At 43.1% G+C, this 27,459-nt stretch overlaps 2 protein-coding genes and 1 long non-coding RNA gene across 12 annotated transcripts in view; 2 read left to right on the forward strand and 1 right to left on the reverse strand.

The window, feature by feature from the left end:
- CDH1 (cadherin 1) overlaps nt 1–18,736 on the forward strand; it is a 72,369-nt gene extending 53,633 nt beyond the window's left edge. The window contains exons 9-16 of the mRNA XM_014827662.3: nt 1,293–1,475; nt 2,952–3,196; nt 6,606–6,751; nt 9,285–9,509; nt 9,847–10,077; nt 12,958–13,088; nt 15,150–15,293; nt 16,983–18,736. Coding sequence (XP_014683148.3) covers nt 1,293–1,475; nt 2,952–3,196; nt 6,606–6,751; nt 9,285–9,509; nt 9,847–10,077; nt 12,958–13,088; nt 15,150–15,293; nt 16,983–17,192 — 1,515 coding nt within the window. The 3' untranslated portion in view covers nt 17,193–18,736. The remainder of the gene's footprint in view (nt 1–1,292; nt 1,476–2,951; nt 3,197–6,605; nt 6,752–9,284; nt 9,510–9,846; nt 10,078–12,957; nt 13,089–15,149; nt 15,294–16,982) is intronic.
- On the reverse strand, nt 959–25,462 carry LOC106822457 (uncharacterized). Its single transcript, XR_011499119.1, has 2 exons — nt 25,089–25,462; nt 959–1,892 (listed from the first exon to the last, which is right to left on the reverse strand). It is a non-coding gene; the product is annotated as an uncharacterized lncRNA (long non-coding RNA).
- Nucleotides 24,662–27,459, forward strand: part of TANGO6 (transport and golgi organization 6 homolog) — a 192,368-nt gene continuing 189,570 nt past the window's right edge. For 9 of the 10 annotated variants that reach the window (XR_006521440.2, XM_044761541.2, XM_070500726.1 and 6 more), the window contains exon 1: nt 24,662–24,848. Coding sequence is in view for 9 of the 10 variants with exons in the window: in XM_044761541.2 (XP_044617476.2) it covers nt 24,752–24,848 (97 nt within the window). In the remaining variant the exon portion in view is untranslated. The remainder of the gene's footprint in view (nt 24,849–27,459) is intronic. The other variant, XM_014827660.3, reaches the window with a different exon arrangement.

A 27,459-nucleotide genomic window follows, 5' to 3' on the forward strand; every position in this document is an offset into this window, starting at 1 on the left:
TTCTATTCTCATGAAGTTTATAGTCTAGCTAGAGAGATGTCAGACAACTTCTACAAATTGTTGTGTGAAATTACCTTAAACGTAGTCAAGGAGAGGGTACCAACAGCTGTATGAAAGAACCTTAAACCTTATTGTATTAGTTAGAAATCATCTCAGTGGTTAGTAACAGAGACTTGACTCTTGTGGTCAAATAGGGTTGATTTTTTTCTCTTGTGTCACAAAAAGCCCAGAGGTAGATAGTCCCCTCTCTCAATAGAGACCAAGCCTCTTTTGTCTTGCTGTCCCACCATCCTTGGTGCATGGCTTCCATCCTTAATGTCACTTTGTGGCCCAAGATGGCTGCTGGGGCTCCAGCAATATCTGAGCTTCCTGTGGGGTCAGGAAGGAGGCAAGGGCAAAGGGTACAAAAGGCATTGCTGCTGCTAAGTCAAGTCCTCTTATTTCTGTGAAGACCCATCCCACAAGTTTTGTTTACATCTCAGCAACTGCTGTGGGCAAGGAAGACTGGAAATAAAGTTTTATCTGGGTACATTGCTGCCACCAACAATGTAGTCAGTGAAGAAGGGGAGAATGGATATTCAGTAGGTGATTAACAGTGTCTGCCACTCTAGCCTGGCATTGTGAGTCCAAGAGGGATTCACAAAGACAGTGAGTAACATTTATAGTAAGACTTGAAAGGAGATTGGTAAACGTGGGACAGGGGAGGGTGGAAGAGTGTTCTAGGTAGAGGGATCAGCATGTGCAAAATGCCCTGAATCGAGAGGAAGCTTGATACATAGCAAGAACTGAAAAACAGTCAGTACAGTGAGCCAAATGAGGTCGGGTCCTGAAGGACCTTGTAAACTGAGGTAAGAATTTTAAAATTTATCCTGAGTGCAAGGGGATGTCGTCAGAGAGTTTTAAGCAGAGAACTGTAATGACCAGATTTTCGTTTTATGAAACTTGGTGGTACTGCTGAGAATGATGGGGGAGGAGGGAGTGGCGGATAAATCACAATGTGTTGCACTTGACTAAGATCACAGTCAGCAACTGGGGGCCAGAGTGTGCCAAGGGGCTCCGAGGGCCAAGGCCTCGGAAACCTACTTCAGGGAGTCAGGGAGGACCATGCTCCTGAGTGCTTGCTGCTCTAGCAACAGACAGGAGACAAGGGCCCTGCTGGTAGAGTGGGTGCTAGCTCTGAGATTCTTCTCAAAGCTTGGGCTCAGAAAGGAATCCCTTAGTCCCCTAAGCCCTGACTCCGCCATCAGGTCTCAGTATGTTGTAAATGACCCATCTTGTGCTTTGCTCTGCAGTACGAGGGGCAGGTGCCTGAGAACCAGGCTGATGTCCTAATCACCAGACTCAAAGTGACGGATGCCGACGTCCCCAACACCCCGGCATGGGAGGCCGTGTACACCATATTAAATGATAATGAGCAGCAATTTGTCGTCACCACAGACCCAGTAACCAATGAAGGCATTTTGAAAACAGCTAAGGTTTGTATGGTGCCTGGCAGGATACAGAAACAGACAGCCCAGCTAGCTACCCACTCCCTCGTTCCCTTGTCTTCTCAGAAGTTGATTAGTGTGGCATTGGCGGGGTGGGGCGGGCGGCTTTCCCAGATTCTGGTGGACCATGTGAGGTGCAGTGACTCTTCAGGCTCATGTGAGAAGTCAAGAAGCTCTTGCACAGCTCCCTAAGATTGAAGAGGAAGAGGGCCCGGCCCGGGGTTCGCCGGTTCGGATCCTGGGTGCAGACATGGCTGTGCTTGGCAAGCCATGCTGTGGCAGGCATGCCACATATAAAGTAGAGGAAGTTGGGTGTCGATGTTGGCTCAGGGTCAGTCTTCCTCGGCGGGGGTGGAGGCGGGGGGAGGAGGATTGGCAGCAGATGTTAACTCAGGGCTAATCTTCCTAAAAAAAAAAAAAAAAAAGATTTAAGAGGAAGTTCCATCTACTTTAATGGGCTCTTCCCTGAAACATTTGCCTACCCCCGTAGCCCTTTTGCAAATGAGAGGAAAAACAGTTTCCCTGGTCTCTGCTATTTTGCTGGATTATTTTAGAAGTGGGGCAAATATGACTGCTTGGAAACTCTAATACTAAGATGTTGAGTGATTTCCTTGTTGAAGTTAGTCAGAGAGTTAATAGATCCCTAGATTAGCCCCAAAGCTCCAACTTCCTCTTGAGCAAATGAGCAGACCCTTCATTTCTGAATTACTTAGTATGCAATCTTGTCTCCCACTTAACATTTGAAGTCAACATTTTCTGTTATTATTCTGTCAACAAAAGAAAGAAGCTAATAATTTGAATTTCTACCATACACAAGTTCCTACCTAAAACGTTCCATTTTCTTCCTTACAGCACCTCTATGAGGTAGTTCCTTTTCCTCCTTGTTTATTTAGGTGTGGAAACAGGCCCAGAAGTTACATAGCCCAAATCACACAGCTAGGAGATGGCCCAGCTGGGATGTGACCTTGTTGCTGACTACTTCTGAATCCCATGTTCTTGCCACTAACCTTACTGGGATAGTGAGGTGGACAAGCAGGGTCTTCTGTCCATGTGCTGTCACGTGGACATCATGTCACATAGGATGTGAACATTCTTCCTGGTGTTGGGTAGATAAATGACTCAATGTGCTGGTGTTTGTTAGCTGAGGTTTGCCATTTGAGATTTCATATTGTCTTTATTTTTCTCCTGGGGTTCTCAACTCTGATATGGCTGCACGGTAGTCATCAGGAGCTTTTTAAAAATATCTCTGTGCAGGCCCCCCTCTCAGAGATCGTTATTTCCTGGGTTAGGGGTTAGAGCCGGGCACCCATATTCTGGGAAAGTTCTCCACTTAGTTCTTCTGAATGCAGCCAGATTTGGGAACCACTGGTGTGTTGCTAACCAAAAGCAACAGGAAAGGATTTAATTTTTTTTTGTTTTTTTTACTAACAAAAATTTTTTAACTCATTTTTTTCTGCTCTTCAGGGCTTAGATTTTGAGGCCAAGCAGCAGTATAATCTGTTTGTGACCGTGAAGAATGTGGCCCCCTTTGAGGTCACTCTCTCCACCTCCACAGCCACTGTCACCGTGGACGTGATGGATGTGAACGAAGCCCCCATCTTTGTGCCTCCCCAAAAGAGAGTGGAAGTGCCTGAAGACTTCGGCGTGGGCCTGGAAATCACATCCTACACTGCCCAGGATCCCGACAAGTTTATGGAACAGAAGATAACGTAAGTGTGAGGAGTTTTCATCTGACTTGCAGCAACTGGGTGTATGTGTATAATATATTTCGTTCATAGCCTTTATCATCGTTGGTCCCTGCAAGACCCTTCTCGTTTGGCTTTTTTTTTTTTTTTTAACTCCTTTTTATCCCCATTCCCCACACTTTTCCCTCCATAGTTGGCCTTTCTAGGTTTTCGGTGCTTCCTCCCTTTGAGTTCATATAGCATAGTAGGAATGTGGGGGTGTTTTTGTTTTTAGGGTGTTTTCTTGGGAAGATTAGCCCTGAGCTAGCATCTGCCACCAATCCTCCTCTTTGTGCTGAGGAAGACTGGCCCTGAGCTAACATCTGTGCCCATCTTCCTCTACTTTATATGTGGGATGCCTGCCACAGCATGGCTTGCCAAGCGGTGCCATGTCCACACCTGGGATCCGAACCAGCAAACCCCGGGCCGCCGAAGCGGAGCATGCGAACTTAACCGCTGCGCCACCGGGGCAGCCCCAAGGAATTTGGTTTTAGTTTACATATATTGTATTGTGTTAGAAGTGGCTTACTGTTTTTTCTCTTTTTAAACCTGAAGGCACCTCTATAATGTAAATCACAGCTACAGATGCTGAAAACACATTTACAAACCAACCAACAACACGCCTGTGACCAAGTATGATAAAGAATATTCTTAATCTTTTGAGAGCTTGATCTGATTGACTGCATACATGGTGCTCCAGTGTGACGACAGTGTAACTCAAAGGAGAGACCGTTAGAGCACAAATCCAAACATGACACATGCGTCTTGTTACTAATAGTATGATTTCCAGGGATAACCAAGGCCTCGGTCAGTGTCCCTGCTTTCTCTTCGCAGAGAGAGAGATTCCTACCCGTTAATATCTACTCTCTTTAGAACAAATGTTAGGCAAATCCAGAGTAGAGTCATGCTTGATAATTGAGTGTGTTCTTGTTTTGGGGGGTGTTTATGTTTCGGCATCAGTGCCTGTGATTTATTAAATGTAAACTAAACAAAGGGTTTAAGTGTGACTTCAGCTTCCGACGATCGTCTGGGAGGTGCTAATTCTACCCTGAGTGAAAGGGCTCGTAAATAAACTGTGCATGTGCAGTGTATGGGGTGAACCGTATAAAAGGTCCAGGGAGTGATCTTAATGACTGCTAGAATCATTAGGTCAAGGATGATGGGGAATTTTAAAACAGAGGAACCAGGCTGATAGCACCCAAACCTTCTGATTGATTTTAACATTTACTAAAGAAGCAGGGGCAACGTGACATTATGTGCTGCTTGACGTGATTCAATAGACATACACAGCATCTCTTACGAAATGTGTTTTGGAGAAAACAAAAGTTGAAACAGAATCTAATCAAGCCTTAGGATCTGATTTTGAAGAAATGCAGAGGATGAAGAAACAAGTTAAACGCTGTGAGGAAACAGCCAAATACAGAATGTGGGAACCATATGACAAATGGCAAAAGAATGGGGGTGACTCCTATAGAATAAAAGGGTGTTAAGAGACAAATCAACAATTGTGACGTGTGGACTATGCTTGAATATGGATTCAGACAATCCAACTGAGGAAGACATGCTGGAGGCAATTGGGGAAATTTGAACAGACGCAGCATTAGTGACGTTGTCAGTATTATAGTTTTGTTCGTGTTAGTGGCATTGTGATTAAGTTTTGTTAAAGAACTTGTCTGGTAGAGATATGTACTGACGTATTTATAGGAGAAACCTTCCGATATCTGAGATTTACTTTATACATGTAGTCAATGTACTCATAATCCAAGGATACTTCAAGGTGGTCCAAAATATAAAGGCTGGTAAGATGTGTTTTAATCAAAGTTTAAAAGAATAGTGAAAAACTAAAGACAATATTATGGGGTTTTTGTTCAAGGGTAAAGCCTTCGATTGTATGGTTTCCAGGCTAGCTTGCAGGAGTGAAATAGGTACGTTAAGGCCTCTCTTTTGGCAAGTTCAGGGACCGAATCTTAATATTGCTTGTAGACGCCCTTACCCCTGGAATGAAGACCACCCTATATAGTTCATTGCTTTGCAGTTGAAAGAAGTGAGGATAAGCTCACAGGGCTCCAGGGCCCTTTCCTCCTTAGGTTTCTTTGCCTCCCTTACTGAGCCTTTCCATGACTCCGATAGATAACTGGGCAGTATATCTCTGTTTTTCCGTGCCTTTGTTTCCTCTGATTGTCTGTTTCTGGTTTTCCTACTAAGGTATTGCTTAACAGGATTCTCTTGGCATTTTGAATAAAACATTTTTTTGCTGTGTAAGACCAGAAGGAGCTTTAGGCTCTCTGGCACCTACTATTAAATGCCAAGAGTACAGCCCGCCCCCATGTCACTGTGCTAACCTGAATCTCCAAATCCTCATGGCGGGCTGTTGTGGGGCGCCACCTCTTAGGAACACTGCACCCTTTGGGGAGCTGGTCTGAAAGAGCCTGCTTTTTCAAATACATGAGGATCATAGTAGTCATTGCTTCAGGCAAGAATTATCCATAGATGCAAAATCTATTGGATGAAAGTTAGTTGGTGAACAGGATATTCTCAGGTTATCTCCCCTCAGATTACAGATTAGTTGCAAAGGGGAAAAAGGTACCTTTCCTGTGAAGAAATCGGATGGGCTCTCCCTTATCCAAGTGACCATAGTTAACATCACCAATGAAAGAATAGACGCCATGTGCCTCCTAATGCGATGCACCAAGAAAGAGACAGTGTCCCCTACGTGGTGTTTGTTCCTCCCCTCCAAATGCATAACTGAATCTAATTATGAGGGAATAATCAGACAAACCCAGATTGAAGAATTTACTACGAAACAACTGGCCTGCATGTTTCAATAATGTCAGTGTCAAGAAAGAAAAGAAAGGCTAAGGAATGGTTCCAAATGAGTGGAAACTAAAGAAACATAACAGCTAAATGCTGCACATGCTCCTGGATTGGATCCGGAATCCGGGCAGGAATGCGATGAAGGACAGTTTTGGGCAAACTGACTATTTGAATATGTGCCGTGTATTAAGTAGTGGTATTATATATCAAAGTTATATTTCCTGAAGTTGAAAGTCAAATTGTGGTTATATAAGAGAATGCCTCCATTCTTAAGAGATGACACATTGAAGTATTTTTGAGTTAAGGAACATGACTCTGCAACTTATTCTCAAATGGTCCTGCAACACAAGAAATTACGTATATATGTGAACAGACATATATGGCACAATATTAACAATGGGTGACTCTAGGTGAAGAATACATGGATGGTTATCATACTTTTCTGACAACTTCTGTAGGTTTATTACTTTTTTAAATAAGAAAGTTGGAAGTAAATATATCAAAGAAGAGGAACTTGAGCCTTCATCAACTACATGCTGCTTGCTGTTCCCATACTAAGCCAGAGCTTGTCCCTTTCCAGGTATCGGATTTGGAGGGATGCTGCCAACTGGCTGAAGATTAATCCTGACACTGGTGCCATTTCCACTCAGGCTGAGTTGGACAGAGAGAACTTGGAGCACGTGAAGAACAGCACGTACACGGCCCTCATTATAGCCACGGACAACGGTAAGGGTGCCCTTAGCATTTGCCATTTGCTTCCTTGCCCCCATCCTTCTTTTAGAAGTATGAGTTCATTCTTTTTCCTTTATTCTTAAACAAAAGCATTCTCATTGTCAAAGATGCAAATAATTTAGGGGAAGCAGAAGTTCTTTTCACCACTCCTCTATACTTCAGCCCACCCTTCCCCACGGGAGCCAGACTGCCTGGGTTTAGATCCTAGGACCAAGCTTAATACCTGTGTGAACTTGGACCTATTACCTAATCTTTATGTCCCTCAATTCCTTTATCTGACAAAATGATAATACCTCATCTGGATTAAATGAGTTAATTTATGTAAAAGTGCCAGAAGAGTGCCTGCTACATAGCCCATGCTTTGTGAGGGCTATCATTTTTATCGTCAACATCACCATCATCATCATTAGTGAGGTATAGCTCCTTTCAGACTGTTTCCATATATTTGAATACATTTAGAAATATAGTTTATTATAAAACCACTACCTAATTTATGGCCTTTTGTTGTTTTTATTATAAAAATCATTGTCTTAGTCATGTTTTAAATTAAAAAAAAATTTTTTTTTAATTGACAATATGCCTTTAGACACAGAGATCCACGTTGGCACGTTATTGATGTACCTCTTTAATAACGCGACCTTATGTGGACATAGCATCATTTAATCCTCACACCTTAAAGGACACTGGGCTTGTTTCCAGTTGTTCATTATCTCCATGAGTGATGAGTAAACATCCTTGTACATGTCTCTATGTGCAAGCATTTCCCTTGGAAAAATATTCAGAAGCAGAATTACTGTTAAAGAGACCCGCTAGCTTCCCGTGATTAATTTTCTTCCCTTCTCTCACCCCCCAGCATCCCAAGGTAGTAACTCCAGGTTTGACAATCTGGAAAGCAGAAGGGAGGGCAAGTCAGGGCATGATGGGGCTTCATCCGTAGAATGCTTTTGCATAAGGGGAGAGCTGGCCCATTGCTTCAGCTGCAGTGTTACACTGCCAGCTATGGCTGCACGGGAATTCCCTAGCCTGACCTGGAGGTAAGTTGAGGAAATGGCAATATAACTAGGGTTGGCAAATTTTCTATAAAGAGTCAAGGCGTAAATATTTTAGCCTCTGCAGGCCGTGCAGTCTCTGTTGATGTTGTAGCCTAGAAGCAGCCATAGAAATCTGTAAAGGAGTGAGCATAGCTGTGTTCCGAATTAGGCCAGAAGGCCTTAGTTTGCTGACCCCTGACCTAATAATAAAGGCTAAGGTGTGGCAGTTCTGAATGATTCCTTCAAGTGTTACTTTGTACATGAATCAACGCTTTTTACTGTAAGGTCTAAGAGGAGAATGAAAATCTGTCATATTTTCCAGCAGAAAAATCGATCTGCTCGTTTAAATTTTTTTGTTTAATTATTTTTTAATTAGAAAAAAAATTTAAATGACACCTGCTCATTGTTTAAAAAAAATTTCATGTGATAAGGTAAAAAGATCCATCCATGGATGAATAAATAAGCAAAGTATGTTGTATACATACAACGGAATATTATTCAGCCTTAAAAAGGAAGGAAATCCTGTCACATGTTACAACATGGGCAAACCTTGAGGACAGTGTGCTAAGTGAAATCAACCAATCGCAAAAAGAAATACTGTATGATTCCACTCACAGGAGGTATTAAAGTAGTGAAATTAATAGAAACAGAAAGTAGAATGGTGGTTACCAGAGACTGGGGCGGAGGGGGAATGGAGATGGGGAGTTGTTTAATGGTACAGAGTTTCAGTTTTGCAAGATGAAAAAGTTCTGAAGATCTATTTCACAACAATGTGAACGTACTAACACTATTGAACTATACACTTAAAAATGGTTAGGATGGTAAGTTCTATGCTCTGTGTGGGTTTTTTTTTTTTTACCACAATTTTTTTTTTAAAGATTAAAAGAAAAAAAATAATCTACAGTCTTGGCACCCAGGCATACCTATTTATAGGTTTGAGGCATATTCCTCTGGATTTTTTTTTTCTTCTATTATCTACTAATATTGATGATGATTCCTTGAGTATCTGCTTTATGTACTATCATATGCTAGGCGCTGTTTCAGGATGTAAAAGAAACGCAAACAGAAGTGTGTATGAACTTCCAAATTATTTTGAAAAGCAACTTGCTGCAATTTAAAAAGGCTCAGCCCTTTGATAATGACCTTAAAGCCATACAATTTCAGAAAAGGGAGAACTGGTGGCAATGAGGATTTCTTGGGGTGGTTAAAATTTAATGGATGGATAGAGTCATATGAAGAAGAGGAAGGAGGGTGTCCTTGGTGTGAGGAATAACTTCAATGATCGTTATCAAGGCAGGGAATAAGCAGGTCAGAGACCTGCCCAACCAGGACTGAAGATGCCCTGGGACTGGCCGGCCGGAGACTCCGTGGGCAGGCTGGGGCCTGGCGATGGACCCTGAAGAGCTAGGATGAGATTTGGATTCAGTCTGCTGGGAGGCAGGAGGGATTCGTCAACGTTCCTGAGCTGTGAGATTTCCTATGTATTTTCTTTTTAGGTTCTCCACTTGCTACTGGAACGGGAACCCTTCTTCTGATCCTCTCCGATGTGAATGACAATGGCCCTATACCAGAACCTCGAAATATGGACTTCTGCCAGAAGGATCCGCAGCCTCATATCATCAACATCATTGACCCAGATCTTCCCCCCAACACATCCCCCTTCACAGCAGAACTAACACATGGGGCAAGTGTCAACTGGACCATCGAGTACAATGACCCAGGTGGGAACTTGAGTCGCATTTTTGGAAACTTTGCTCTGCCCCTCGTGCTTCCCTGCTCCCAACCCTCCTCCTGAGAGTCTCTTCTCTTCTTCTAGATGACACCCCTTTTGTTTGTTGCTTGTTTCCTCGTCCCTTCTACATTTGAGGTGTTCCAGCAAAGGTCCCTTTCCTCTCCTGGTACCTACCTCGGTGACGTACCTCCCAGCAATCTATAACCCACACAGCTCTGTTTTCTTTACTCAGCTTTGGAATGTCTTCAGTTCCCTAAGAATTTTATTCTAGAATGAACTTTTTTTCCTCCCCTGATCTCATAATTTATTTTTGTTGCTTCCTTCAGCCCACGAATCTCTTGTTTTGAAGCCAAAGAAAATCCTAGAGTTGGGTGACTACAAAATAAATCTCAAGCTCATGGATAACCAGAACAAAGACCAAGTGACCACCTTAGATGTGGCTGTGTGTGACTGTGAAGGGGCCGTCACCAACTGTGGGAGGAACAGGCAGGTTGCTGAAGCAGGATTGCAGGTTTCTGCCATTCTGGGGATTCTTGGAGGCATCCTTGCTTTGCTACGTAAGTACAGCTGGCAAGTGTTTCAGCCTCTGACTTCGAAAATGTCAGAGGTTTACCTCTTACTAAATATTTCAGAGTAAGTGGTGGAAGGGTGGAAGGCAGCCGTGTTCCATTAAGTCAACAGAGGACACTGTCCTTCTGTTTTGTTGTTCTTTCATCCCTCAGGGCAGTGCTTTCAAGCCCGAGTGCAAACAAGTCACCTGTTCTCTTTGTAACATGAGAATTCTGATCCAGTAGGTCTGGGGTGAGGCCTCAGATTCTGGATTTCCGGCCAGCTCCCAGATGCTGCTGATGTTGCAGGTCCTTGGACCGCAGTTGGAGCAGCAAGGCCTCAGGGTGCTGCCCTCGTCAGCATGGTCACAGCTAGCTGGCTCACCACTACCACCTCCACATTCTGTCCTGGAGGACGGATGACAGGGAGTGGAGGCGCTTATCTGGGAATTGCACGTTTCACCTCCACTCACGTCCCATTGGCCCAAACACAGCAACACCTAGTTGCAAGGGAGCCTGGAAGCTCCCACTCTTAACTGGGTAACCATCTGCCCACTTAAACCTTAGCAGGGGGTGGGGGTGGGGTGGAATGTGGGGTGAAGGATGAGAGAGCAAAAGCGTACTGGGGAAAGTTTGGCCATTTCTCTTATAATCCTTCAAACTGCTATCACCTGAGCCCACCTGTAGACTGAGCCCCTGGGCTGACACAGACGCTGTTGTGGTTTTGAAAAGCTAGCAGTGTCAAGTCGATTAGAAAACTTTCAAAGATAATGTAAAATTAGGGGCTGAAAATGGTGCTCCAGGTCATGAATGCCTTTGCAGTCAGAAGAGGGGGCTGCTAATTGAGTCTCAAGGAAGGTTTGGTGGAAGACATAGGACGGTTGGCCAGAGGGGCTGGTGAAATCCAGATAGGCAGAGAGGCATTCGTGAAGGTTCCCATACATAGTGAAGGCACAGAGAGGGGAAGGCTGAAGGCTTAACTGGACTGTGTAGGGCGGAGAGGAGGCCAGCCTGGCTGGAGAAGAAGAAAGCTCTTAGAGGGAGCAGTGGGACCATCTCTGGGGCTTCCCATTTAGATTCGGCATGGGCTGGTTGGTCCTGCTGCTCGCTGCTTCAGCAGCCTTGAGAAGGGGTTAACTTTTGGCCTTCAGGAAATGGTGGTGCTGTATCCCGTTTGCTTCTCCCCTCTGCTGCCTGTATCCTCTCAAAATGGAGAAGGAAGGAGAATGTTGGTGAGAATTCAGTGAGCCTTCTGGACTTTTGTTCCTTCAGGATTCACATGGCTCTACTGCCCCCGTGGGATTAGGTTAAGCTACCTTCCTCTGCCGTAACACAAGCCCTGCCTGCCCGCTGACTTCTCCCCCGAATTATATTTGAATGGGCCAGTCTGCTTTGGGGGCAGTGGTTACTGACTAGTACTGTCATTCTGAGGAAAATATTAAAGATCATAGTTAGACTTAAAATACTGACTTTTTAATAATAGCATTACTTAAATTTGATACAGGTATATTTCATTAGACACGGGGGCCCAGAACATTTCCCAATGTTCAAATGTGGAACAACATTTAAAGCAGAAGCTATGCCAGGATTCAGATTTCCAACTTCTTGTTCTTTATGGGCAAACACACAACTTACACTTCTAAAGAATGTTCTAGAGAGACACCAGGCTATGAAAGTTTTCATTTAGTCCATCAATATTCGATTGCTTATTTTGCACCAGGCTTTGTGTCAGACTCTGGGGATACTGGGGTTCGGCACAGCTGGGGTGGGGTGGTGCTTTCTGAAGTGATAAGAATATGCTATATTTTGGCTACTTTAAGTAACATTTAAGTAATGTTTGATAAGCATCCTTCTGAAACAATAACCTGTGTCTGACTCTTGCTTGCTCTAAGCTCTGCGTGGCTGGGGACTGTTTGCATCTTGCGTTGTCTTCAGTGCTGTATCCTCAGTGCTGAGAGAGGCCTTGGCCCACCTAGCAAGTGCTCAGTATTCTGGTTAATGTTGCTTATCTCGATAAGGTCTTGCAATCTTTCTGATTACAGAAACAATAGGTAGGTTGAGTACTTGTAAGGAATCTTTTTCCCAAGTTCATGCAAGGACATATTTCAACGTAAAAACGCTTCACTAGGGTGTCATGTGTAGGTCCTTGGGCTGAAACATCTAGAAGGAAAACATTGAATCATATATTTTTTTCATTCACAATAAATAATTTAATATTTTTAAAAAATGTTAATCATATATCTCCTAGAAATATCCCAAGATCAGATGAAAAGCTTGGAAATTAAACAGATTTTGAAACTTGCTTACATGATTTTATCTTAAGAGAAGATAAGGAATAGGCCAGGTGATTTTTAATAATCTTTGTCCCCCCCCCCCCCCCGTAACTGATTAACAATAGTAAGCATGTATCAGTCATATTTAGGCAGACCTAGCCCTGCTCACAACTCTTCAGTGGCTCTAACTCACTCAGAATCGAAGCCAAAGTCTTTCTGGTGGTCCCCATGTTTCTGTTGCCCCACTGAGCTCCTCTCCACCTCTTTTGCCCTCGCTTATTCTGCTATAGCCATGCTGACCTCGCCTTTCCTTAATCACATCAAGCATGCTCCTGCCTGAGGGCCTTTGCCCCTACCGTTTCCTCTGCCTGGAACACTTTCTCCCAGATTTGGGGATATGACTAATTGGTGTAAGATCCAGTTAAAGAGCACACTTGAATTCACATATAATTTCCCACTATGTTATACTGCATATATTAACTTCAGGAATATGAGTGTCACCATGTGGGTTGTCTAACAGCCATCTGTTTGGTCTACAAGGCAGTGGTGCTCTGTGATGCTGCTTCTTATGGCCTTTTGACCTGTGGCTCTCATCATTGTCTCTTCCCCTCTGCAGTCCTGATTCTGCTACTTCTGCTATTTCTTCGGAGAAGAGGGGTGGTCAAAGAGCCCTTACTGCCCCCAGAAGATGACACCCGGGACAATGTTTATTACTATGATGAAGAAGGAGGTGGAGAAGAAGACCAGGTAGGTTTTTAAAACTGTGATAAAAAGCTTCATTCTCTTTATTTGGAAGAAGCCATGATCAGGAGAGGGCAGACATTTGAAATAGCTCTGTGTCACTTTGTATATATATATATTTTTAAGGCCTTACCTAAGAAAATAGACATTGTCATTGGCTCTCATGATTAATATAACATTGCTAACATTTACTGATTGCTTACTGTTCTGCATCCAGATGAATGAACAGAGGCACAGAGCGGTTAAGTAACTTGCCCAGCATCACACAGCTAGGGAGAAGTAGAACCAGGTGGTCTGACTCCAGAGTCTACTTTCCTCATCACTATTCTCAGGACATGAACTTCACATTATCTTTGACAGAAAGCAACTGATCTGTTTTAATATTTTGTTTCCCTTGAGTTTTTGGCTATGCCAAACTGTTTTTTGTAGATGTTAAATCTTTAGGCCTTCCTTATTTTCCCTGATTTGGGAGATGGTCTTAACTTGCATTCCCTTAGAGTTTTCTGGGGAATTTTTGGAAGTTTCCTCTGTTTAGAAAGGAAACCATGGGACCCATCACAGTGTCTTGCGTTTGACTCAGGCCACGCAGTGAGGCACATTTGCTGAGCTCTGTGGTCTGGAAGAATGGCCATTGATCAGAATTTCAAGGCTTGCTTTCTACAACCTAGAGGGGGTGTAGGGAAAGATAAGACATGGTTCCAGATTTCAAGGTGCTTCTAAGTCTGGTCGGGGCAGTACCAGATATACTGTATCAGTGAGCCATTCCCACAGTAATGCTGTGTAACCATCAACCCCAGAATGACAATGGTGCACAATAATCAGCGTGTCTTTCTTATGCCTTTGTGGGTTAGTCGGGAGAGCTGCTGATCTCAGATAGCATCTTAGTCTCTTCAGGCTGCTGGAACAAAATACCACAGACAGAGTGCTTATCAACAAGAGAAATTCAGTTCTCACAGTTCTGGAGCCTGGGAAATTCAGGATCAAGGCTGGCAGGTTTGGTGACTAGGAAGGGCCTGCTTCTTGGTTCACAGACAGCCATATTCTCCGTATCCTCACATGGTGGAAGCGGGTGAGGGAGCTCTCAGGTGTCTTTTATAAGGAAAGACACTAATCCTTTTCCCAAGGGCTCCATCCACCCTCGTGACCTAATCACCTCCCAAAGGCCCCAGCTTCAAATACGACCACGTTGGGGATTAGGTTTCACCAGGTGAAATTTGAGGGGACACACACATTCCGTCGATGGCAGCTAGGCTCACAAGAATCTGCAGGTTGGCTGGGGCTCAGCTGATCTAGGCTGGGTTTGGCTGAATGGCTCTGTATTGCAAATCGTGTCCAGGACTGCCCTGTGCAATTCTCCTCATCTTTGTATCAGCAGGCTAGTCCAAAGTGCATGTAGAGCCTTTGCCTGTGTCACATGTGTTAATGTCCCATTGGCCAAAGCAAGTCATATGACAAAGACCAACATCAATGGATTTCAGTTCTTCTTCTTTCTTTTTTTTTAATTTTATTTTTTTTAATATTTTATTTTTTCTTTTTCTCCCCAAAGGCCCCCTGGTACATAGTTGTGTATTTTCAGTTGTGGGTCCTTCTAGTTGTGGCATGTGGGATGCTGCTTCAGCATGGCTTGATAAGCGGTGCCGTGTCCATGCCCGGGATTTGAACTGGCAAAACCCTGGGCCACAGAAGCAAAGTTCGTGAACTTAACCACTTGGCCATGGGGCCGGCCCCCTTCAGTTCTTCTCACAGGATAGGGAGGGAAGGGAGTGACTATTTGCTGAATAATAATCTAATAATTATACCCTATGAAAAGTTAATAAGGTACAAGGTCTACATCCATACCCACAAGTGCTCCTCACAATCCTTTTAAGCTGTATTTTCTTCCAGTGCTATTTTGGAGACTCTTAGGTTGAAAGCTGTCATTTCAGATTACAATGGCCCATACTTGTAAATATACAGTGGATAGTTAAGGCATTATCCAATACCATAATCTATAAACCAAATACAGCCCTGTGTTTCTGACTGTTTTCTTTTTTACTCTTTGCTGTACTTTTACCTGTTTCTCCAAAGGACTTTGACTTGAGCCAGTTACACAGGGGCCTGGATGCTCGGCCCGAAGTGATTCGCAATGATGTGGCGCCAACCCTCTTGAGTGTACCTCAATATCGGCCCCGCCCAGCCAATCCTGATGAAATTGGAAACTTCATTGATGAGGTAAGTAAGCAAAGTCAAAAGCCAAGGTGCAGCTCATCTCTAAACTTAGAGAGGAGCAGTTGTGTCAAAAGTGAGGAAAAGTCTTTGGATTCTTTCCTTTACCGTGTTTTCACCTTGCCTGATCCCTGAGCCCTATTTTTTTGTGTCTCATCTGAATTTCAGAACTCATGGCTCTTCGAATTTTCTTAGTGATTTTGCAAAGCCCATATGGCAAAATCAAGAGTTGCTTGGAAGGATTTAGTAGAACTAGAAATGAAACTATAAAGAGATTCAAAGCAGGTCCAATTTAGTTTCACTAATGGGTCTCTTTTCCCCTGCATCCCACTGCTGGTTGGGATGTAATGTTAAATGTGTATCACAAGTCTACCTGAGGGCTAGAAAAATAGCATTCATATTGTCTATGTCAGAAATGTATTCGACTATAAATACCAGAGGCTTAGATAGGGCTAGATTTACCTCGTGCAAATAGAAGGCTGGGGTAAGCAGTCTAGGCTGATGCATCAGCCTTTTCTACCTTTCTGCTACATGATCCAAGCATGTAGGTCCTTCTTCTCATGCTTGTTGCCTCATGATCACAAGATGGTTGCCACACTTCCAGGCCTTATGTCTGAATTACAGTAAAGAGTAGAGGGTAAAAATCTTTATTCTAGTAAACTGTTATGTAAGAAAGGAGTTCATCCTACATGTTGTTTGCCAGAACTACCACAAGATTGTCCCTATTTGTAAGGGAGGATGAGAAATAAGACATTAAATTAAATAGCTTAGGGTAAGATGAGGAAGAATTGGTTTTGGGAATGAGCAAAGAACCAAGTAAGATAATACTCCAGCGGGATCTGTTTCCTTAAACTGTGTTACCTAATCACTTGCTCAGTTATTAGAATGATTTTCAGGGCTTGTCTGATGGTCCACTGGCCCTCGGCGAGGCTTCATGGTGGGGGCTGGTTTTGCTTTAGCTTCCCATGGGAGTCGTTGTCACCAAGAACTCCACAAAGCACAGCAGTGTTGGAAGTGACAAAGCCGCATCTATTCTAGCCACTGGACCATCAGTGACTCAGAGAAAATCTCATGGTCTTACAGCAAATTGGGAAGAGGAAAGGCCAGTTTAAGTCAACTCTTTTAGATACATCTGACTTGAGGTCCTCTCTCCCACTCTCATTCCTTTGTGTGTCATCATATCTGATTGTAGCTCTTTTTTTAACTACAAAAATAATATGCTTGCTATATTAAAAATATAAATTATGAAAATGTATGTAAAGAGAAAAAATACAAATCCTTCCTTAGTTCCCCCAACCATACTCATATCAGAGTTAACTGTTAACAGCTGGCATTCATCTTTCTAGACCTTTCCAGGAGGAAATGCTGTATAGACGTTTGACTGTCTTCATTGTTTTCAGCCTCTGTTCATCCTGATTGGTTCGTGCTTCTATATTCCCTGACTACATATAATTACCACTACATTCTGCATATTTTCCCATAACTTTCTCTTCTCATCAATAATATATCATGTCCGTCTTCCATGCCAGTTTGTATTAATTTACCTTATTGCTGTTAATTGCTCCTGGTTTCTACAGGATGGTTGCATTGTTGTGCGTTAAATGTTGCTTGACACCACAAGAAGGCATCTTGCCTACGATGACGGTTGTCCAATTCCTTTCATTGAAAGAGCCTACTGTCTTCCTTCTTCTTTAGAACCTGAAGGCAGCCGATAGTGACCCCACTGCCCCCCCTTACGACTCTCTGCTCGTGTTTGACTATGAAGGAAGCGGTTCTGAAGCTGCTACTCTGAGCTCCCTGAACTCCTCGGAGTCGGACCAAGACCAGGACTACGACTACCTGAACGAATGGGGCAATCGCTTCAAGAAGCTGGCGGACATGTACGGAGGTGGCGAGGACGACTAGGGGACTCGAGACAGATAGGGAAAGAGATGGGTCCCTATACTCATGGGATGACAAATGCAGGAATAATGTTTCTGGTTTTTCAGTTCCCTTCACTTGAGATGAGCTTCTGGGGAAGAGAGACTGATCAGTGAGGTAGTTAGGATAGTTAGGATTTCCACTTTATAGATCTAATCTGTGTCTTAGAAAGATTTTGACTTATTCCTTGAATCTTTTTGTTCTTTCATCATTCCGTACATGGTGATGATGTCCAAAAGACCCCCAAATGTCAATATTTCAAAAGAATAGCTTCAACCTTAGAAGGTTCTGCTAGCAACTGGTGGATTTCCTTAAGGGCTTTGTCTCATTTTTAAAAGGAAGCGGAGGGGTCAACTGCCCTATTGTTTCATATATACAAAAAGTTATTTTTAATTCATGTGTTGTTGTTTTTTTCTCCTATCACTGCACTGATGTCCCATGTTCTGATATCCTGTTCTACTCCTTCTGAATTGACATCGTTCCTGACAGGAGCTCTCTGATGCAGAAATCATTGGGTCCTTGTAGGGCAATAGCCTTGTGTCTTAGTCTGGTCATATCTTAAGCCCTTTAACGGTTTTCCTTTTTCATCTCCTGAGTAGGTAACTTGAAATGGGCATCCATCCATTTACTTGTTCATAGTAAGAATGTTTGTTATGTGAATGTTATTATGGGTACTTTGGTTCTAAACAGGGAACTTGACCGGAAAATGTGATGAGTTTTCAGGTGCCACTTAACTGTTAATGTTCATTCATCATAAAACAAGAGTGATACATTCCAAGACTCAGGATAGTGCCTAAAGCACTGCACCCAAAGACAGAAGGCAGCTTGTCACAGCAGAGGGGAAACATAGAAACGGGGCTTGGAGATGGTGGGAGAGATTGTCATTGAGCCTGACAATTTACCAAACTGAGAGTGAAGATGCTTAAAGTGGCTTTACCTCCAGCCCTGAAAATTCTGGAAGAATGGAGGAATCTCAACATGTCTTTCCTACCAAGAGCCTTATACTGTGGTTTGTGTCTGAAGCCCAGAATCTCCAAGTGCCTGCCTTTGTTGACATCTACAGAAAATGCTGGCTGATCTGGACACATTTGCCCCAAATTTCTTAGGAGCAGGAAGAAAACACTGTTTTGAAGGGTGTTAGCAAGGGGAGGTATGGAGGTAGGGGGAACCTTGATTTGGATCTTCTTTAGGTTGAAATGCGACCTTCAAGAAACTTGACAACCACAGAAAAGAATTTTATTTAAATTGCTTTACTGTCTGTCAGCTGTTTTTAGAAGAAAAAAAATCATCCCTACAATCACTTCTTGGAATTGTCTTGCTTTTTCAGCAATTTAAACTCTATCTAATGTAGTTCTGTGTAGTAAATGTCACTACTAAATGTCACTACTAAATGTAGTTTTGAGTGTATATGTGTGTGGGTGGTGATAATTTTGTATTTTCTTTGGGGGTGGAAAAGGAAAATGAGCTGAGAAAATTATTCTTAAATATTCATTTTTATAAATTTTATTAAAGAATTTTGTTAAATCATTGTCAAACTTGTTTTATTTGATAACACCACAATTTCAGGCAAGACAAATGGTAGATGATCTCAGCTGAAACATGGAGAAGGAAGCTTCATATTAAAATGACTTCTCTAGAACTTTGTGTCATTCTGTTGGGGCAGAATGAGGGGAAATTTCATTCACAAAGCATATGGCATGTGGTGAAAAAAATTCCCTCGTCAATGGGAGACTGCTGTGGGCTGAGCTGAGGGACAGAAGCAGAGCTTCAAACAAGACTTAGTCAGTCAGCAAAGTTAGTATAGACCAGTGGTTCTCCACCAGGGAGGACTGCGGCCCCCTCCCCCAGGGGGACATTTGGCAATTTCTGGAGATACTTTTGATTGTCATGACTGGGGAGGTGCTACTTGGAGTCCCTGTTTTCATTTCTGGTTTTATACCTGATGCCGGCCCTGATGTCAGCTCCCCTACATTAAACCCAGTATATATGGGGTAAAAACCAAAGCACTCTCCCTGCTTACTCTGGCTCCCTGACTTCAGAATCCACTATCCATCATGGAGACAAATGGCCAAGGACAGCCACCTGGATTCCTTATTATCTCTTCCTTCCTGCAAACAGCCTCCCAAGGCTGAATGCAGGCTGGTGGGAAAGTTCCGACCAGCAAGGCCACTGACTCCCCCCGCATCTACAAGCTGCCACATTCCTCACAAACCTTTAAAACCCCTTGTCTCCCCTCTTTCTGGGAGACGAGATGAAATGAGACAAATTTGAGGGCTCACTCTCATCTCCTTACTAGCTGATGTCATCTGAAATAAAAACCCTTTCCTTGCCGAAAGCCTGGTGTTCCAGTTCTTATTTGGCCCTTCTTATGTGGCGGCTAAGGAATCTGTTTGTAGGCACTAACATACCTAGGAATGGAATTGCCGGGTCATATGGTTAAATTGATGTTTAGCTTTTTGAGAAACTGCCAATGTATGAACTTTGATTGGATCCTGGAGTGAAAATGAAAAAAACTATAAAGTACGTTCTTGGGAGAGTTTAATATGGATCTAATGGTAGATATCCCGAATGAATATTAATTGTCTTGGGTATAATATTGGTGACATGGTTTACTAGGAAAACCCTTACTTCTAGGAGATAAATAATGAAGAATTTAGGGATAAAGTGTTATGATGTCTGGAAATTAACAAAAAAGCATGTATCGAGAGGTAGCACAAAAGCAAATGTGGAAAATGTTCACAATGATTGAATCTTGTATATAAGTGTTCATGTGCTGCTCTTTCATTTTTTCTTTAGGTTTAAAATATTTCAAAATAAAAAGCTGAGTAGAAATAAGCCAAAAATGAACCCTCACATATATGGTCAAATGATATTCTACAGGCTGCTGAGACCATTCCATGGGGAATGGACAGTGTTTTCAACATATGGTGCTGGGAAAATTTTGGGTGTCCACATGCAAAAGAATGAATTTGGATCCTTACGTAACACCACCTACAAAAGTTAACTCAAAATGGATCAAAGACTTAAATGTAAGGGTTAAAACTGTAAAACTCTCAGAAGAAAACAAGGGGAAAGCTTCATGACATTGGATTTGGCAATGATTTCTTGATATGACCAAAAGCACAGGTAACAAAAAACATAAATTGGACTTCATTAAAATTAAAAACTTTTGTGCATCACAGGACACCATCAACAGAGTAAAAAGGTTACCCACAGAATGGAAGAAAATATTTGCAAATCATATCTAATAAGGTACTACTATCCAGAATATATTTTAAAAACTTAGCAAAAAAACAATTCAGTTCAAAAATTGGCAAAGGATTTGAATAGATGTTTCTTCAAAGAAGATATACAAATGGCTAATAAGCACTATAAAAGACTTCAACATCACTAGGGAAATGCAAATCAAAACCACAATGAGATACCACTTCACATGTAGGATGGCTATTAGAAAAAAAAACATGTTGGCAAGGATGTGAAGAAGTTGGAACCCTTGTGTATTGCTGGTGGGAATATAAAATGGTGCAACCTCTGTAGAAAACTGAGTTCTTAAATGAGCTGAACATAGAATTACCATATGACCCATCAATTCCACTTCTGGGTATAAACACAAAAGAATTGAAAGTAGGACTCAGATATCAGTACACCCGTGTTCATTGCAGCATTATTCATAGTAGCCAAGAGATGGAAACAACCCAATGTCCATCAATGGATGAGTAGATAAATAAAATGTGGTTGATACATGCCACGGAATATCATTCAGCCTTGAAAAATGAGAGAAGTTGTAACACCTGCTACAACATGGGTAAACCTTGAAAATATGATGTTAAGTCAACTAAGCCAAACACAAAATAACAAATATGATTCTGTTTAAATGTGATACCTAGAATAGTCAAATTCATAGAGACAGAGATTGCCAGGGGCTGAGGAGAGAGGAATGAGGAGTTATTGTTTAATGGGTACAGAGTTTCAGTTTGAGGCGGTGAAAAAGAACTGGTAATGGTTCTTAATGCCACTGAATTATACTTAATGCCACTGAATTATACACTTAAAAATGGTAAATTTTATGTTAGACGTATTTTACCACCATAGAAAAAGGAAAAAATATAATGAAGACAAAATTGTTCTATAAAGAATGAAATGAAACTGTTTACAGAGTACCTACCATGTGCAGAAGGCTGTGCCAGCAGGGAAATGTGACTTCTGAAAAGGGCTACAGAGAAGGTGGCTGCAGCCAGCCAGGATCCTGGCTGATGGGAGGCCTGGAGAACAGTGCCTCTTTCTCGCTGGTTCTGTAGGTACTGACGAGGCAGCTTGTAGGGAAGACCCCAAGATGTTGAAGCCGCACTGCCTGAGTTCAAATCCTGGCTCTGTCCTTTCCAGCTGTGAGCTTAGACAAGTTACTTAAGCTATCTCTACTTCAGCTTCTTTACCTCCAAAAGGAGGACAACTGTACCCACTTCATAGGGTTGTGAGCACTAGCTGAGTTGACATGGATAAAGCATTTGGAAGAATGCCCGGCTCATGATAGTGCTCTGTTAAATGTTAGCCTTTACTTTCGTTATTGAGTAAGGGGCACAGCAAGGGAGTTTTGGGTGGAGAGAATCATTTAAGCAAAAGCAGGTTTTTAGGAGAGAAAAGGCCAAGCATTCCATTTTGGACTGGATTTAGTGGGTCAGATAGAACTACTGAAGTGTTTTGAGCAGAATGTGATCCCAAGTGGTGTTCTGTGAAGGTGTATCTGTTTGCCAGGATGATGAACAAGTCTGGGGAGGGGACCGTGGATAGTGAGAGCCCCTGGGAGTTGAAATAAATCAGGATGAAAGGATCCAGAATATACCACCGTGAAGAGGTTCTTTTTCTGGACTTCCCTCATCTGCCTAGAGGCAGAGCCTCCCAAAAGCATTCAAGTCATAAACCCCTTCCTCAAGAGTTTTAAACCAGGGAGGATTGACTCCTATCAGCTGAGACTAGAAGTTGGCACCACTGAGATAAGAAATCACCTAAACTCAGCCAACTCTGATGGCCTAGTGGTTAGAGTTCAGCACGCTCCACTTCAGCGGCCCAGTCCTAGTTCCCAGGCACAGAACCACATCACTCATCCCTCAGTAGCCATGCTGTGGCCGTGGCTCATATAGAAGAACTAGAAGGACCTACAACTAGAATATACAACTATATACTAGGGTTTGGGGGAGGGAAAATAAGTAAAATTGGAAAAAAAATCATCTAAATGGATATTGTCACAATACTATCATCTCTCCCATCTATTCTCCCAAAGGTTCATTAATCTTTCCTGAGTCACTTATTTTCCTGTAAGTGCCCTTTCTCCCTCTCCCCTGATCCTATTAAGATGGCATATAAACCCCAAATTCAAGTCACCTCTTTGAGACACATTCTTCTGGGAATTCTCTTGGAGCAAATAAAAATCTGTCTTTTCTCTTGCTAATCTGTCTTTTGTCAGTTTAATTCACATGCCTCCAATTCAGAATATAAGAGGGTGGAGGGAAAATTTTTCCTCTCTGAGAAGGATCTGATTGATGCTAAGGGAAGTGGTAAAACAAAGAGAAAAACTTTCATTTAAAATAAATGATGGGGCCGGCCCCGTGGCGCAGCAGTTAAGTTTGCACGTTCCGCTCATCAAGCCATGCTGAGGTGGCATCCCACATGCCACAACTAGAAGGACCCACAACTAAAAATATACAACTATGTATCAGGGGGCTTTAGGGAGAAAAAGGAAAAAAAGAAAAAAGAAAAAAATATTTAACAGTCTATTAGTTTGATTTATACTTTAAAATATTTAAACATATGGTCTGAGAGCCTCCATTTGTATTTTTGTCCCAATCCCCACAAATTTTAGGGATGGGGCTTTCCCACACAAAGCTTTATACCCATTTCACTAAATGTTTGAGATCTCGAAATGACCTTAAAATTTTTTTTCCCCCAAATGGACTTTGGTCCACACACATAACTGAAGAAAAACTGTCTACTGGCAAAGCCTGGAATGGGATATGCACAATGAGAAGAGTGTTATGGTAATTTTGTAGGTCATTTATTGCCCCTCCAAAAATGTTTCTCCAATTTAAAGACGTTTTGGCAGGATTTTATTTGAGGAAGAGATGGAGAGAAAGATACAGGAACAATTTATTAAGCATTCCTTCTGTGGCAGATGTTGCTAAATACTTGAGAGCAGTATCACTTAAACTCTTCAAGATAGGCTTCTGAAAAATGGTTCTGTTAAATTCTTAGTTTAGAGAGCAGGAAATGGTTGATGGATTTGGGCTGGAGCCCAGAGACCTGGGAGTGGTCAGGAGAGGGCCTGACTGACTGAGAAAGAGTTAAATGAATAGCTTCTTTCCCCGGTGGCATGGGCTTGGAGCAAATCCTGCTCCCCAAGACTTCCAGCAGCTAAATGCTGAAGGGCAGTCATCAGTCATGAACTCAGGCTAGCTGGGGGGTCTTGGGGAGAAGCAGGACAACCTCTTAGGGAGCACTTTGGCAAAGTGGGTGGTGGGGGTGGTTGTGACAATGATGTGAGAGGCAGGCATGTGAAAGGTCTTGCCCTCAGAAGCATTGTTCTAGGTTTGCAGCATGACTTTCAGACAACATGACTTTTAAAATGTCTCACCAGGATTCAGGCAGGTGAAAACCTGCTGTGATGATCTGAATCTCAAACCCACTGTGTTTTACATATTAACACAATTTGAGGGGTAGGGGTGCGGGCATGATTTTAATATACACTTAATTTTCCAGGAATGCATGTAAATAGAGCAAAGATAGAATTTTTACTGGGAAGTTTACTAAGTCCATTTCAAAAATTATATCACCAATATCAACATTTGTAGTAGTTGTATTCACAATGGATGTGTGTGTTTGGTACTTACTTTTAAATATCACTAATAAAGAAATTCAACAATATTCAGTTGCATATTTAGTTTTACATATCTAAACTTTACTATAAGCAGATGCAGCATCTGTTTACTTCACTGTCTTTTAGCGTTTCCGTACCCTAATATTTTCATACTGAAATACTTTTATTTCATGATAAACTACTTCTCTCTTCCTCCTATTTTTTTAGATTTTCAAAATTTTCCATTTTCTCCCCAAAGGCCTCTGGTACATAGTTGTATATTTTTAGTCGTGGGTCCTTCCGGTTGTGGCATGTGGGATGCCGCCTCAGCAGGGCACCGCGAGTGGTGCCATGTCCGCGCCCAGGATTCCAACCCGCGAAAGCCTCGGCTGCTGAAGCAGAGGGCACGAACTTAACCACTCGCCCCGGCTGGCCCCACCTCCTCCTTTATATATCAGTTGATCATACTGAGTTCCCGAAACTGTGCGTGTACGCAGGTTGTGTTAGCACGTTGCTTCTTTCCAGAAGAGTAAAGCAGGCCTGAGAACTTATTTGTACAGGGGGCGTTCCCGACCGAGTTGGCCCCGCCCCCGCCCCAGGCCCCGCCCACAGCACCTCCTGCCACCCTCAACATGGCGGCGGTGCCCGTCCGCTCAGGCGCCTGAGCAGGTCGCAAGTGGCACGTTCCACTCCCGTCATGGCGGACCCCCGACAGGCCACCGGCAGCGGGGTTCTGGAAACATGCTGTCTGGAGCGGATTTTGGAAGCGCTGAAGCTGCTGCTGAGCCCGGGAGGTGAGAGGACGGATATCGGCGCCGGGCCGCTCCCGGGATTCTCAGGGCCGCCAGTCTTGCTGGGCCGCCCTGCCGCCCACAGCGTGCGCCCCTCAGGCCCTCCCGGGACCCCTGCCCTGAGGCCGCCCCGCCCCGGCTCTGGGGGCTTTGGGCATTGTCAGTCCCTTGAGGAAACCGAGGCTCAAGGAGGGATGGGATCCGTTGAATACTGATCCTAACCGACGTGTCTTGAGCGCTTACCTTGTGCCGGGCGCTGTGTTAAGCGCCTGGGGACCTGGTTTCCCCCAGTCCTCACTGCAGCCCTCGGAGGCGGGGATGCGGAAACAGCTTCCGAGAGCCGGGCGCTCCTGACGTGGAAAGTGAGGGCCAGCCTCTTGAAGGCGCGGGGGCCAAAGGGGACCCTGGAGGTTGGTACAAAATGCCAAGGAGTCCAGAAAAAGGAAGCAGTGACGTTTAAGCTGGGTTTAGGGAGCGTGTTTAGGGATTTAGAATCACTTTTAATCTTTTGTAGTGAGGACGAGAGCTTCCCAATTTAGAGTCTGAAGGGACCTTGGGAGTGGGTTAGCCTGGCCCTCTCCTTGAACAGCCGAGGACACCCAAGGCTCACTGAAGGGAATAGTCACGTGCCCAAGATCGTGTGGTCAGATTAGGGGCGGAACACGGACCTAGAACCGAGGTCTGCAGAACCCCCTTCTCAGACCAAGGCAGATTATTCAGTATGGAGCCTCTGCTGTTATCTGGAGCTTTGAGAACGGACGCAAGAAATAGGGCTACGCTTATAATGAGAGTGTGTGTTGTGGAGAACGGGGTTTGTAGCGTGAGCGAAGTAAGGTACGTGAAGGGCCGTGAGGTGATGTTCCAAGTCTCAAATTTTGAGATAACCCCTAAACTGCAAAAACTCCTGCGACTATTGTACCATACCGGGGGAAGTGAAAGAAGTTATTAACAACAGTAATCGAGTGCCTACGAAGTATCGGTCCCTATAGTATGCTGTTTACGTATATATCATTTCATTCTCCCGACAATCCCACGAGATAGATATTACTTGTATTCCATTTTACGGATGAAGGAACCAAGGCATTGGAACCAAGTACAGTGGAAAATGCCCCATGTCAATCTAATAAGTGGCAGAGCCAGAATTTGAGCTCAGGTGCCTTTCCCTATAGTTTGGTAACGATACTGTATGTTCCCAGTGAAGAATTAAACTGCAAAATACAGTTCTAACTTGCTAATTGAGAGGTCGCTTGTCTGGCAACTGCAGCTGTCTAGAACGTGACTGAGAACAATGCTAAATAAGCAAAAAGTCTGGAAGTAATCCTCTATCACAAAGCACATATACCTCATTTATAGAAGACCCTCTCTAAATCTTGAAGAGTTATGTCGTGGAGTTACATACATGTAGTCATTTAGCAAGCATACGAATTTAAAAAGAGTAAGTAATGTGGTAAAATGATCATATTTTGCACACGTAGTCTATTCTATATTGTGTGAATCTGCCTGCTGTTTTATCATAGCTGCTGAGGGGATTAAAAAGTACCCGTGCATAATGAATCTTCAGATGTCCCTGATGGACAGAGGCTATTGAGGAGACAGGATGAAAGTATTGGTTAAAATTACCTCCAGCTTAAACTTTTTTGGATCTGTCTTTAGATTGGCTCCCCTTACTGAGAGTCGACTGTGTATAGTATTTTATCCTCAGTGCTATGGGAGATACAAAAATATATAACCACTGGTGCTCTGAAGCGTCTTGTTCATTTGGGGAGATGGTACCATACATTTAGATCAAAAGATATTCAGCATGGCAGGATAACACTCACGATGAATGGATGGTACAGATATCAACTGGATAGAGAAGGAGTTATCCACGGGTGGGACTGTGGAAGGCCGCAGGAGGAAGAGGAATTGAGTCTAGGTGGAAATTAAATAGAAGGGAAGGAAGATACCAACAATCTTTCACTTTGGAGCCATCGACAGTTGTGCTGCATTAAGCATTTTCTCTTCTCCTGTCTTCCATTTCTGTTCTCAGTCACAGGGCAAATAATGATGTCTCCACCTCCCTTGTTAGGAATCATGGAAGAAGAATTTGAAAGGGGTTTGTCAATTTTAGGTAACTTTTGTTTGTGAAAAATGGAGGCCATCTCAGCAATAGCTTTCCTAAAAAGTAACTTTCCATACTAAATATAGATTCACTGAACTCTGTCATTAAATTTGAATTACATTGGGGAGAAGGGGCTGCAAATTCTGATCGTTTGCAAGTAATGCGCCTGTGTCACACTTATTCTCGCGTGCCATATTGCTTTGCACTTTGAACTTAATAAAAAGTACCACTCAAATTGTGACGTCTGCTTTTAAATGTCACAAAGCATAGGCACTGAAATTGGTGAATGCGAAGAACAGACAATGCCGTTCGTGAGGGCAGCATTTCCCCAAGTGTGATAGGGACGGCTGAGGTGGTGTGTAAACATTTGAGGCTGAATAGTGTAGTGTAGTGACGAGAGAGTGGGCTCTGGAGCCAGACTGCCTGAGATGAATATTGCCCTGGGGCAAATAGCTGAACCTTAGTCTCCTCATCTGGAAATAAGAATAATAGTGTAATAATCCCTATCTCACA

Source organism: Equus asinus, chromosome 28 (genome assembly GCF_041296235.1).
Source record: "Equus asinus isolate D_3611 breed Donkey chromosome 28, EquAss-T2T_v2, whole genome shotgun sequence".
NCBI lineage: Eukaryota > Metazoa > Chordata > Mammalia > Perissodactyla > Equidae > Equus > Equus asinus.